Source organism: Excalfactoria chinensis, chromosome 17 (genome assembly GCF_039878825.1).
Source record: "Excalfactoria chinensis isolate bCotChi1 chromosome 17, bCotChi1.hap2, whole genome shotgun sequence".
Taxonomy (NCBI): Eukaryota; Metazoa; Chordata; class Aves; order Galliformes; family Phasianidae; genus Excalfactoria; species Excalfactoria chinensis.
Genome location: NC_092841.1, coordinates 6,726,955 through 6,740,599, shown reverse-complemented (window position 1 = coordinate 6,740,599; position 13,645 = coordinate 6,726,955). Strand labels below are relative to the sequence as shown.

At 44.6% G+C, this 13,645-nt stretch overlaps 1 protein-coding gene across 1 annotated transcript in view; it reads left to right on the top strand.

Moving 5' to 3' along the window:
* Nucleotides 1–8,733, top strand: part of PRKCA (protein kinase C alpha) — a 107,493-nt gene extending 98,760 nt beyond the window's left edge. Inside the window, exons 15-17 of the mRNA XM_072351643.1 lie at nucleotides 420–527; nucleotides 2,469–2,609; nucleotides 6,127–8,733. Coding sequence (XP_072207744.1) covers nucleotides 420–527; nucleotides 2,469–2,609; nucleotides 6,127–6,291 — 414 coding nt within the window. The 3' untranslated portion in view covers nucleotides 6,292–8,733. The remainder of the gene's footprint in view (nucleotides 1–419; nucleotides 528–2,468; nucleotides 2,610–6,126) is intronic.
* Nucleotides 8,734–13,645: the final 4,912 nt, after the last annotated feature.

Here is a 13,645-nt window from a genome sequence, read left to right as displayed (position 1 = left end):
AAGGTAACGGAAAGTTACAGTCTCCAGACTTTACCATTTGAAGTACTTTTGGCTGTCCAGCGTACAGTAGCTTTAAAAGCTAATGAAAGATTATCACAAAGATAAAATCATTGAAGGTAATCCAGCAAACCCTTCATTAATTTTCTGCCATGCTGGGGGCAGAAATGAATTTTTCTCATCAATTTCTGCCTGAGACGGCTGAACACGAAGCTTCTGGGTCAGCACGTCCCCAGGTTGCAGATGCCTGGATGTTTGTTGTGTATTCCTGAGCAGGAACCATTGCTTCCACTGATGTCCTTGGGCATCTGTGATTGTCTGGAGACAGCATGGATGCATCTTTCATCTGAGCCACTACGGCTGCAGTATTGCTATAACAGCTCATAAAAAGTGGAGAATTAACAGCAATTTATTTTTAACAGCCTCCATTTGATGGAGAAGATGAAGATGAACTTTTCCAGTCCATAATGGAACATAACGTTTCCTATCCAAAATCACTGTCCAAAGAAGCTGTCTCCATCTGCAAGGGGGTGAGATAGACGTTTCTTTATCATTAAGCTTCTTTTTGGCAATCCTTGTGAATAACTTTATTTGCCTGGCTTTGCTACGGCACTTAGTATTTTAGGCGTAACTTCTGTCAGGCTGTGTTCAGTTATATTGTCATAAAGTGCTTGTCACTTGGTGTCACTGATAAGAATTCAGCTCCTCCTGCTGTGTCTGCTTATTTTATGGTAAGAACAAATGTCAGAGGCAGTAGCTGCCAAATCAAAAGCAGGAATTCCAAACAGGAGGATGGTGTGAAACATCTCCACCCGCCTTGCCTCAGCCCTTGATGGTGCCAGCCCAGTTTGGCAAGGTGGAGAGGTTTCCCAGTTCAGATGGATACTGCAGGGAACATGCTGTGGTCCTCAGCCCTAATCACAGCAGCAGAACAGAAGAGTTAATAAGAATCATTTTTCAGTGTGAATAAAGATGAGCCTATGTTGAATTCTGTAGCATAAATGCAAGGGAACTGCGGGGAGATCTTGACCCAGTAGCAATCTGCATGGGCAAAAATTTATCTTAGATTGGGAGTTAATTTAATTTTTTCATGGGAAATAATAGACTTGATCTGAAGGGATTGGCTCAGAAAAAAAGAGTTCAGTTGACTTTCTCTTTGACTCCATGCGATTTCCCAGAGTGCCATCATTAGACAGCTTTTCCAAACCATCCTCTGTAAGGCCTTACTTTGATGTCTTACATCACTTTGCATCATGTCAGTTGATTTGGTAATGCCTTTTTTTACTGTCCTTTGCAAGCATGTAGGAAGTGTTGCGCATAACTTCGATATTAATCCTGTAAGGAAAAATCATCAAGAAAAAGAAAAGCTGTTTAGAACAATGAAGTAAAAGGAAGAACCACTCTAAATTTAGAGTTCAGAAAGGACCACACAGCCAGACACGGCGGTGCTGCCCACTGTGACGTGTCTTCTTGACAGCTTTTAACTGGTTCTGAGTGTGTTGGGTTTGGTGGTCATAGTAACTTTGGGACAGAATTATGACTGCCAGATTCTCAGTTTGCTTATTTCTCCTACTGTCAAAGCGAGGGGTTTCAAAAAGAGGCAAAGGTGCTCTTAAGCATGAAGAATGGTGTGATCCATCCCAGCCCCAAGCTTCACTGGCTTCCTGAAATTTGCTTCACATCCTTTGTTATTTTAGGTTCGGAATTGGAGTATGATCAAGTGAACATTTGGAAGGAGAGCAAAGTGGTGCAGCTGAGATTTTAAAAAGATGTGTTGTGGTATTGCTGCTAGCAGTGTATCAATCGCATCTAATTGTAGAAGAGCTTTAAAAAGTCCCTGCAATACTGGAGCTGAGAGCTGAAGGCCGCGTTGCTCGATGCCTAATTGACAAACAAGATTTCTTATGAGCTTGTTAATTAGAAAGCACATTAGTGTTTCCAAGCATGCAGTGCTGGTGTTGGCTTTTTTTTCTCAAGTCTTCTTGATCTGTACAACTGGGTGTAGTGTTGACCAAGATGTCATTAAGGATGCATGGGAGGAAGCATGGATGAGATGCTGTCAGCTGGGTGCCAAGGAGCTGCAGGCTCCGTAATGAGACATCTTCAGCAGGCCCTGAGGAATGAAGGGAAAGCTGTGCTTCCTACAGCTCCAGCAGACTGGGATCTATTGCGTTTAATTGATTGCTGAGGTAGGGCAGAAACTGTTCTGGAGATTTATAAGACTGAACCGAAAGACCAAAGATGGAATTGGGGAGCGAGCGGTGCAGTGAGGCCCACACAGCCCTGCCTTTGGCCACAGGCTGCTGTCTCCTGTGACCAAACAGAACCTATTCTCAAAAAATGAATTTTAGCTATCCACAGCGATTTTATTAGCAACTTCCATCTTCGGGAACATTGCAGTCTGGGGAAAGTCTGCCTCACGTCCAATTGTAGTGCTCAGTGTAATCATTTGGTGTTTTCTTGCTCGGCAGCTGATGACTAAACATCCCGCAAAGCGCCTTGGCTGCGGCCTCGAAGGTGAAAGAGACATCAGGGAACACGCTTTCTTCAGGAGAATTGACTGGGAGAAACTGGAAAACAGAGAGATCCAGCCACCTTTCAAGCCCAAAGTGGTGAGTGAGGTGATGGCCGCGTCCACCCAGCACATGTCTGCACTCCTGGGCTGGGATTCGTGCTGCCCAATGGTGCTGCACATCTGGGACACTCCTGAAATGAGAGTGCAAGAACTGTTCGTATAATAGAATTTGAAGAATTGCATTGAAAAGAATATGCTTTCAACACATGCTGTGCTTTATTGATAGGAAAAGAAAATTATTTGCACACCAGAATGCAGTTCCTTCAGGAACAGCTGTAAATTGTTACATCCTACCATTGAATCTTTGCTCTCTAAGACTGTTTTCACTTCCACTGAGATGCACAGCGGTCTGTAGCACGGCACATATAGGATCATTGGGCCGTGCTCTGATCTATTTGTCATTGCAGGCATGATAGTGGGCCACCAGAAACTAATGAACAGAGGCAGAGTACATTCCTCTCTTACTGCATACAAATGCCTTCTTCCCCTCACCAGGAGGGGAGTTGCATGCCAGGAAGTGTTTTGTGCCAGGGGAAATCACCCTTTCCATGTGATGTGCATTTTGCATGGAAGGAAAAGTATAAATAAGCAAAAAACCATGCATGGCACTGCTGACGCAGACCTGTCTGTCAGAGGGGGAGCTTCACTTCCTTACAAACATTTTATGTAAGGTTTTAATTATGTGCTTTTTGAGTCAAAATTGAAGCTGACCATAAAGCAAATCTACCTTCACAACTGTAAGCTTTAATAGATTGGGAACTGAGTGCTCGTCAGCATGAAGATACTAAATCCTGAAATATGGTCTGGTTCCATCAGAGCACACTTCGTAGCGGATCCTGGCTCCTGTTCAGAGCAGCTGTTATCTTTCTCTGTGGTTATCATGACCCGTTTTGTTTATACAGGCAGCTACTGAAAGATACCAAGGAGATTCAGGCAAGCATTCACACAGAGCATCATTTTCCCAGACAAAAATCATTTAAAATCCAAGTCTAATATTTACATACCTTATGTATAACTTGTTTATTGTGATTGCTGATTCTATTTGTATCGATTCAAAAACACGCAAGCCTTAATTTGTTTTAAGATGTGGACATATTTGTTTCGTTTTCATAAAACCTTCTCTAGGAAGCATTTTGCTGCAGGAGCAATCCTGCTGTTTTTGCAGACAGGCACAGTTCTCACTCCAACACAGAGCTGCAGATTTTGGGTCAGCAGTTGGTTGGTTTAAATAACATGTTCCTTTCCAGACTGACAATTCACAGCCCATAGGTGTAGGGTCATTGCTTGGCAGGAAAGACGTTTCCTCATGCTTGTAAGAGTTCTGGTGGTCTCTTATTCTCAATCACAGACTTTGGTTTTAAGACACAGCTGGTTTGAATTCCATTTATGGGGAAAAAGGGAAAATAGATTGAGCGTAATTTTGTAGAAGCATCAGACATCTCCATAAGACACCTATAAAGCAAAAAAAAAAAAGTCTTCCCTGTGAAAACATCCCTGCCCTGAATTGGATGCACTGCCTTTAAAAAAAATATTACTGTTAATTGGAGGGGCATCCATTTTCATTCAAATGATGCAGTTTTCCCCTTATCAAAGTTCAGTTCATCTGCTTTCTGGACCAAAAGGAACTGGCCAGAATACTCAATAGAGAAGCAATCTGCTGTTGGCCTTTAACCTGTTCAGCCATCCCTCTGCTTTCACTCTTCCAAGGTTGAACAAATGCCCGTCTGTCAGAGCACTGGTCCAGTACCTCAGCATGCACTTCTCATCTGAGATATAAAACAACTTGTGCCTGGGGCAGCAGAAGTTCTCTGTAGCTCAGACTGGCTGTCGTATCCAAGTCTGTGTGCCAGGTGTGTTGTAAGCAATTAGGAAACTAACTGAGCTGTTTTCAAGATAGGTTATGAGCCACATGTCTTGCCCTTGAATTCCCTTTATGGCCCCCCTCCAGTTTGTTCCTCCTATAAATGTGCGCCTATATTCATGTTGAGTTAGTTCAGAAAAATCAATGTTTAATATTGGCATACAGTACAAGTCATCTTCTGTCCTTTCAAAGTTACCCTCAAAGTCAGAAGATAATGGTGTAATGCATTGTAATCCTCCAAATCCCAATGTAGATATATTCAGTAACAGAAATAAATGATAGTGCAGTTCTGCTTCAGGGTAGAGAGGAAAGGGTCAGGGACAACAGGAAGAAGTGTTCACTGCATGTATCACACTTCCACTCTTTGAGAAGCTCTTATAGTGGCTGGATTTGAAATAAACAGCTTTATGAGTTGCCCTTGGACCCCTGTGCAGGTCTGTCTATCCCTAGATGAGCAGTCTTTCTTGCACCCAAACTCATTTTGTTCTGCTTCCAACTTCTCCCTTTTCCACTTGCTGCTAATCTTACTCTCCTGCCTTCCAGCTGTTTCCACATCACTCCAAACTCCCCTTTCAGCAAACCTGATTCCTTTTGTTTTCTCTTCTGAATGAAGAGCTCTCAGTGTGGAGTTATATATAACCATGCTTCTCAGTTGCACTTCACAAGTCTCTTTTCTTAGACAGAAAAAGAAAGAAACCTGTTATAGCACATTTTGCAATGTGGGCCTGTTCCCAGGATGCACTCCCTGCCCCACTTCCATTCCTGTGCAGGCAACAGTTTGCTGCTAGTTTGGTCTGTTAGCTCCTGCAGATGTTTGGTAAGAACATCTTCCATTTCATTTTATGGAGCTGATTTTCATTACTGCCTCTGTGGGCTAAATAAGGGGGAAGTTTGGAAGGCAAGGATTCAATACTTGCTGTTCCTGTACATCTCTGCAGTGTGCATCCAGCACCGAGGCATATGGAATCACATGGACTGTCTTGTGATGGGGAGCACTGGTGAGGGCGGTTGGGTCCCAGTTCCTACCTTTTAATCCACTGTGCAGTGTTCTTCAGGTGCTGCTAAGCAGTTCAGTTCCTTTTCTGTGCTTGCTCTTATCTGAAGAGAGCCAGGTTTGTCTCCATGTCTCTACTCCACGCTTCGAGGGCTCTCTGGTTGTTCTTGCAGCTCCCACATTGTTCCCTGTGAGGCTGCCCAGGGTTTCAGTACTCTGAAGGGCCTCATTTCATTTCTGCTTCACCAAGTGGGACTGAAGTGTGATTTGGAATAAATACGTTCTGGAAGCAATCATGTTCCTGATCTAATAATAGACAGCTGCATTATAAAGTGGTATAATTTTTGTAATAATGATTATACCCAAACACACTCACGTGCATGCAAATGGATCTATATGAGTATGCAAATCTGTACATAATTTCCCAAATGATACGTCCGTATTTCCTTTAGTAAAACCAGTCTCTATATTTAAGCCTCTTTAACTTGCCATCTCATTGTGCTTTTTCACCACAACTCATCAATTAGAGCTCCTCTGTTTGCTTGGGGTTGTTTTGGTTAAAATATCTGAAAAGAAAATGTTATATTAATTACTTGTAAGACTTGCATTTGTCCTGAGAAATCTGCAGACGGCCAGAACTGCTGATGTATTGCTGATCTTTTCAATCCTTTTTTTCTCTCTTCTTTTGTTTTCTTGCAGTGCGGCAAAGGTGCTGAAAACTTCGATAAATTCTTCACACGAGGACAGCCGGTGTTAACCCCGCCAGACCAGCTGGTCATTGCTAACATAGATCAATCCGATTTTGAAGGGTTCTCCTATGTCAACCCCCAGTTTGTACATCCCCTCGTAGAAAATGTAGCATGAAACAGCAGAGCAGGAACAAATCCCGCAGTGGGGAATGGTTCTTAACCCTAAAATTTTTAGGTTTTTGCCTTGATTCCGTTTGGGCCTGAAAATTGTAGGGTTAGAAAGTGTAAGATGGGGGAAAGGCCACTTAGTGAGGATTTTGGCTTTGCAACCGAAACGTCTTAATGGGAGATAATATAGCGTACGGTGCCCACTTCTCCTACTAGAATTCGCCACTGACTCGTCTGGAGTTCCCCGTTTTTGGTACATTCTATAGTTTTGTAGCTCCCTGCTGTCCTTTTGCTCCGTTTTTCACTCTGCTGCTGTTAGAAATAATCCAAGACCTGACCTGGGAAGCACCTCCAGTACTCAGTCCTTGCAGGGGACCAGTGCTCCCCGCTCCTATGGGTGCCATGGGGAGAGCAGCGCATGGGACTGGAGAGCACCGGGGAGGAGAGGCATTGCAGAACGTGGTGGAAAGCACTTGTTACCAAAACCTGACAAATAAATATGAGTTGGGAGTGGGAGGATTGGGGGCGGGGGGGTGAAATCCTATTAGAGCCCAAAGGTTTGTGAACCAATCAGGTAAGCGACACCAAATTTAAACACTCTCCGGCAGTGGCCAGATCTCTAGATCTTTGCTAAGTAGCATGTGATAAACTCGAGGGTGAAGTTTTGTCTTTAATAATAATAATAATAGTAATAATTTTAATAATATTTTTTGTGAACTTTAATCTCCGTGAGATTATTCTGTGATCCAGGGTGCCATTGTTTGTTCAGTTGATTTCATTTACACCACTCCTCAAGCTCACTGTTGACTGGTTCTACTGACACCACCGTTCTACCATGAAATTTGTGAACCTGGAATGTAAAACAGAACTGTAATCCCTTAACATCTTATTTATGTGTGTGTGTTTGTAGTCTGCAGTACAAGGCAGTAAATGGAAGGAAGTATTGTGTATGCTAAATTAACAAAAACTCAGTCCTGGGTGACTTCCTTGATTTGTCCAGAACAACTCATGAAAATTAATTGAGATCTGACTCTACAGTCATCAATTTTAACTCTGAAAACATGGGGCTGTACAATAATCAAGCCCAAAAGAAGCACCTAAAGCTCGTTTTATTGATAGAGTGGAATTTAATACATTTTACATATGCTTCATGCAATGAATTTTGCATGTTTAGTAATAACTCTTAATAATAAGAGTTAATAATAAGCAGTTCTATATTGACATGATCATATCAAGCATACAGAGTATTACAAAAGTTTTATAAAACAAATTGTGCTTTATTTGTGGAAGTGCTTGTTCTGAACGACATCATTTAGGTTGAGCTAAATGTTTTCTTGCTGTTGTTTTGGGTTGTTTTTTTTCTAGCTTTTGGATATTGTTAATGACTTAGGGTATCCTCTGTTGTTTTTTTAACTGTAGATCTACTTTTAAACAATAACCTGCAGGTTTTATACAAGTTTCAATTAGGCTTTCATTTCATGTCTGCTGATTACTTACAGGGAAGGAAATAGATTCTATTTGCAATGATGAACACTGTAATTAATGCAATCTTCTCCTCTCCTGTCTCACTTAGATACAAATTTTGATATTTCCTCTTAACAACTTACCAGAAGATCTTAATTCAAATATCAGTAAATATTTTTGTGCTTACTTTGGTTTTGTTACAGCATGTAAAATAGTAGGCGGTGTGTTTTCCTTTTCTTCCCTTCTGCCTTGTTAATGGTAGCAGCCATAGGCACTCTTTGTCTGTCGGATGTGCATGACGATGCCAGAAGCATGATGTCTCTGTTGCTGCATGCAGACTGAATACGGTTTTTCCAGCATGTAAACATATTCAAAAGTCAGATATTTGCCATAAATGACTTACATTTATACTAGAATATGTAACCAGAGGGCAGGGATGGGAGGGGGGAGGAATCTACTTTCTAATCATCTTTTATTACAATAAAACATTGAGCCTGTGCCAAAGATTCTGCTAGAAAGATCCAGTCCTGCAGATTGGATGGTGTTGATGTGCGGGAGTGACCCCGTGGCACATGGGACAGTTTGTGAGTTGGATGTGAACAGAAGCAGCTGTGCAGTGCTCCTGCACCACGTATGCCTTCCAAAGCCGTCCTTTGCCACCTGGGATTTGCAGCACTCCAGTTGTGTGAGCAGCCCTGCTCCCTTCGTGGTCACAGCCCTAAGGTTGGAGCATCCCCAGGGAGGGCTCAGCCCATGGTGGATGGACCCAGCGCTGACACATGGCATCCACCAACGAACAGCTCCCCAGATTGTTGCCTAAATAAACAGAACTCAAACATTTTAATCTATTTTAGGAGTACGGTTTTTCAACTATCCAGTGTCAAATATGTTATCAGCCAAGTCTGGGCATTCATTTTCCTCTTTGTGTGTTATATACTTGAAGATTATGGTATGTTGTTCGCCATAAAGCATGTGGACTAGTGCAGCATTCACGACTATTTCTGTCTTTCTGATTATTACTAGCCTGCCATGGTTTGGGGATATCTGGATGTCATGCTGTAGAAGATTGAGCAGATTGCGGAGGTCAGATGTTGAGGAAATAAGGGAGCTCTCAGTGTGTGCTGTCTGCTCGGAGCAGGCAGCAGGTATTATAGGAATGTGAAAGGGGGGCTCCTGAAAAGAGGACTGGATGTGCTCTAAAGGTTCCTTCCAACTCAAATGATTCTTTGGTTTCATGAAAAGGAAATTATGGGGAGATAAAGCGAGTGTGGGTTTGTGGAGCAGGAAAAGCAGCACATTGTGCAGCTCCCCAGGCCATAGAGAAGCAGGAGAGAAAACCAAGAGATGTTCTTGAATGATTCTGTTGTTCTTCCCAAGGAGCTGTGCTGGGATGTCCCATCTGGAAGCAGTTGCTGCTGGCAGAGCAGTGACATGGTGCTCTCACTGGCAGTAAAGAGCTGGTCCAGCCTCTGAGCAGAGCATCTCACTTTGTGGCTACTCCTCATAAAACATCAAATATCCAGCAAGTACTTTCCCAAGCTCTTTTAATGCAGGTGTTATTTATAAAATGCTTCTCACAAATGTGGCTTCCTAGAGAGCTTTTATCAGTCAAGGCATTAGGACTGCCTTTCTTTCCATCATATTCAATAGCAAAAGCACTCCACTCTTTCCCTTCTAATGGAGCAAGGCCATTCCCATGAAGGGTGTGTTGAAAACATTTAATGTGACTTTGAGTTCTTGTTGACTTTGAGTCATCATTAGCATCATTGTGCATTTAGGTTCCATCTCTTTGCAGCTACAGGGTGTGTGTGCTGTGTGCTAGGCAGGCCCTGGGCTGCAATGTAGTACAAGAGCAGCTGAGCTACAGCTCCACATGCTTAGATGTAGTAGTTGAGTGGAAGAGTTGAGTAAGAGTTGAATCCAAAGTAGGTGAATGAAAGAGTTGAATAAGAATCGACTCCATAAACACAACTTCGTATCAATCAGTGACCATGCCAGCAGCAATTGGTGATCAGCAGCCTTACAACAAGGAACCATTGCACACTAAAGCCCTTTTGCTCCCCAGAGCATCACAATAGAGAGGCTGAGCCCCCAGGCTCCCACTGTCCCTGCCTGTTACCTCCTCTGTCAAATGGGGGTGATAATACTGCCCTGCAGGGGTGCGAGGACTTCTCAGTTCATGTTTCTAATGCACTTTTAACCTGGAAAGAGTTGTGTAAGTACAATGATTTTTACTCTTGTATTTGACTCACATGGTATTGCTGGTTATACCGTGGAGTGTTTCTACTTTTTTTGTATGACTTTAGTAATTCTGCTGAAACCATTTGAAGAACACAAACAGATGTGATACGTTTCATCCGGATTGAGGAGTGCAGCCTCTGCTGAGGGGTCAGGGAGGAGATGCACACTTGTTGGGTCGGTGCAGCTCTCTCCAAACACTGAGGTTTCTATGTGCAGCGTGATTATTCCGTGTCAATGGAGGGCTTAGCAGAACTGACCATTGTAGGATATGATTCCCTATGGGTAAATACCGTTAGCACAGCTCTTTTCTAGTGATGTTTGTACTGACTCCTGCTGAAGGAGGAGTGATATTTGGTACACAGCTGCTCCATCTGAGGCAGTTTTATTCCAGGGAGATTTCAGTGTATTCCTGTGTCGTATAGCCTCAAGCTTTTCCATTGCTTCCTTGTGACACCACAGTCCAAATTTAAAAGCCAGAGGTGTGGGTGGCAGGAACGTCTTAACGAGAGGGAAATGAGGTCTCTGTGTTTTATAAACCTTTTCCTGTTGATTATCAGAAGTGGTGCAGCTGTATTCCTCCCAGTCACAGGGAAGCAAAGCTGCTGGTGGCAGTGATGAGGTGGTTTGGTCTTTCCAAGGCTCAGAGTGCTGCTGTCTTGGAGCAAGGCAGCAAGGGAAGCCCACAGTGCCTGGAGCCCAATCAGTGCCCCACAGCTTCACTGGATCCCAGCCTGCTCCCAGCCCCAGCAGCACTCCCTGCAGCCCCACAGCTCCCGCTCTGCCAGCCCAGCCTCAGCCCTCACACATGGCTGCCTTGCTGACCTGGGGCAGAAACAAACATTCTTGCAGTGATAACACAAGCCCAATCCATGCTTATTGCCCACAGAGCCCTTCATCAGCTCCCTCATGCGCTATTAAAATGAATGTAAGAAAAACAGTTCCAACAAACTGAAGCGTGCCATCTCTTTGGAGCACGTTTGGGGTGATCCCAACTCATGTTTGTTTTTGCACAACGATGCAGAACACACCTGAAACGTCTGAAATGATTGCACGTTGATTCAACACTGCCCTTTATTTAAGCAAGGAGTCGTGCTACCTTGAGCTCAGTCACAATTTAGGATGTCATTTTAATACCCAAAGTTGGTAATTATAAAGAGGAGAATATTACTTATTTTCTCATCATTTATTTCCCTGCAAGATGCTCCCAGGAGACTGGGAGATGCCACTGACCTTCCTAAAAATCAGAGCCAACACATTGGAAGTGTGATGGGCAGAACTGGTGTATAAATTACAGCATCTATTAATATTTTTTTTTTCCTTATTCCTCAAAATCTTCAGTCTTTGTTTGCATGAAACACTTTTGTTCAATATCAATTGTAGTTTCAAGGCAAGTGTGTGCAAATAAAACTACTGGTCATTATGTTGCAAGAGTTTGCTCTGCTTTGATGGGAATTCATTTCCAAATGCACTGCGTGGATGCTCCGTGCTGCCATCAGCCATGGGCCTTGATGGGATCCAGACCAGGATCCTACTGGAGTGAAAGCCTCACTCACAACCTGAGCCCTGTTAATAAATCAGGAGAACAAGAGGCTTAACTGGAGGGAAAGGGGTGTGTGTATGGACAGCCTGCAGATCTGGTGCAAGGACAGCTGTTATGACATGGGGACTAAGGGGTGGAATAGCAGCTCCTGGAGAGGGTATCCAGCACCTCAGCCTGGTGCTCCCCCTGTTGGAGCTGATGTCATTTGATTCTCAACATTTGGAATCCGTGTACAAACGCTGCGACAACTTGACGGACACATTCTTTGCTGGCTCTCAGATGTGTTGCATCTCGTGCTAACTCAGTAATTGAGTTAGTTTAATTTGCAGGAAAATCTGGCTGAGTTTGCCCAAAGGAATGCACGAAATCCATTTGTTTTATTTATTTATTTATTTATTTATTTTGGTGGAAACAACATTTCTAGGCTGCCACCCACTGCTCAGCTCCATCTGATGCACACAGCTTCTCTGCAGCCCATGCCGACCTCTCCTCCCAGCCTTGGTGCTCCCTGCAGCACACAGCCCAGAGCTGGGGGCACCATGGGGTCCCACATCCATCCCATCCCCTTGGCCACTCTGATGGGACTGTGGGTGCTTGGCTTTGCCAGCCCAGATGACTTTTGCAGTGCTGATATGTATGTAGGAAATAGAACCACCTCCCCGCAAACTGCTAGGATAGCTGAAGTGATGGTTGCATTAATTACTGCAGGGTAATTAGAATCCCACCTGGCTCTTCAGAAGCATCATTGCTGCTGTGCTGGAAAAATCCATAGTCAGCCCTATGGAGATGAACTGAGGAAGGGATCAGGAGGGATCTGGCCGGGTGCTTTTCTCAGTGGTACTGGGTGTCTGTCCCCTTCCCAAAGAGTGGAAGGGACCCAACCAGGGACAGGAAGAGGCGATCTGCACCCTCAAGGCTGGCCGGAATTTTTTAGTATGTTTTTTCCCAAAGGAGAGGACAAAACAGAGCAGATCTGATGGGAAATGAATCAGCGCTGCCTCCTTCCAAAGGAGTTTGCTGCATTCACTGCCCTGGGGGTGGCATCACCCCCTGACTGACATCAAACTAACAGAGGGAGACCCAGGTCGGGTGTGAGGAGGAAATTCTTCCCTCAGAGGGCAGTGAGGCCATGGCACTGCACAGAGCTGTGGGTGCCCATCCCTGGAGGAGCCCAAGGCATCCTGAGCTGGGGGGGCAGCCAGCCCACACTGGGGATGGATCCAGGTGAACTGTAAGACCCCTCCCAGCCCCACCACTCTGAGGTTCTATGATGAAAGCTGCCAGTGGTGAGAGCAAGGGCAGAAGGGAGGAAAGAGCTCAGGACAGCGATGAGAGCTTGGCTCAGCTCCTGGTCCTTCTGGGATACCTCATTCAGTGCTCCTGTGCCTGCTTGACCCCTAACATCATTAAAAGGTCAGTAACAAATCCCAGCATGATACAAATCACACAGAACACTATTGCCCTTCATACAAACGCACTGAGGCTTTAATGAGTTCCCTCCAAACTCCCACAACAAAACCTCAGGGGTGTCCTTCAGATCCCCTCCCAGGGCTACTGTGAGGCTGGAGGATGCACAGCCGTGCTGCCAGGCACAGCCTCAGCTCTCATCAGCTTGAATGAGGCCCGTAGGATTACAGAGGGCGTTTTATTTTAAATAAAGAGTGTAACTTCCATTGGCACGTGCGTCTCTGTTACCCCATGAGTCAGAGCCCCCTTGGGAGGCTGTCTCCCAAAAGCTCTGCTTTTTTTTTCTTTTTATATCTATTTTTAAGCTTTCTCACAGTGTGTGGGTGCGGAGCTAAAAATAGAGCTTCACCTCTCCATGTGCTTCTCCCCCTGCAGCTCCAGCGCTGTGGGCTGAGCTCAGGGCTGTGCCAGGGCTGATGCCTTGAGTCTGGTGCGTGCAAGAACCTCCTGCCCAACAGGGACCGGGCAGCTGCCGATGCCCTTTGGCACTGTGCATTTTCCCTAATCTCACAGGGGAGCATCTCAGCAGCCTCCATTTTGAGTGCTTCCCAGCTGCTGTGGGCTCCTTGGGGTCACTGCATCTACCAGCCTCCTTTCTTTGCGCACAAGCTGGAATTTGAGGCTGGCGCAGCTTTTTCCTTCCTGTGCC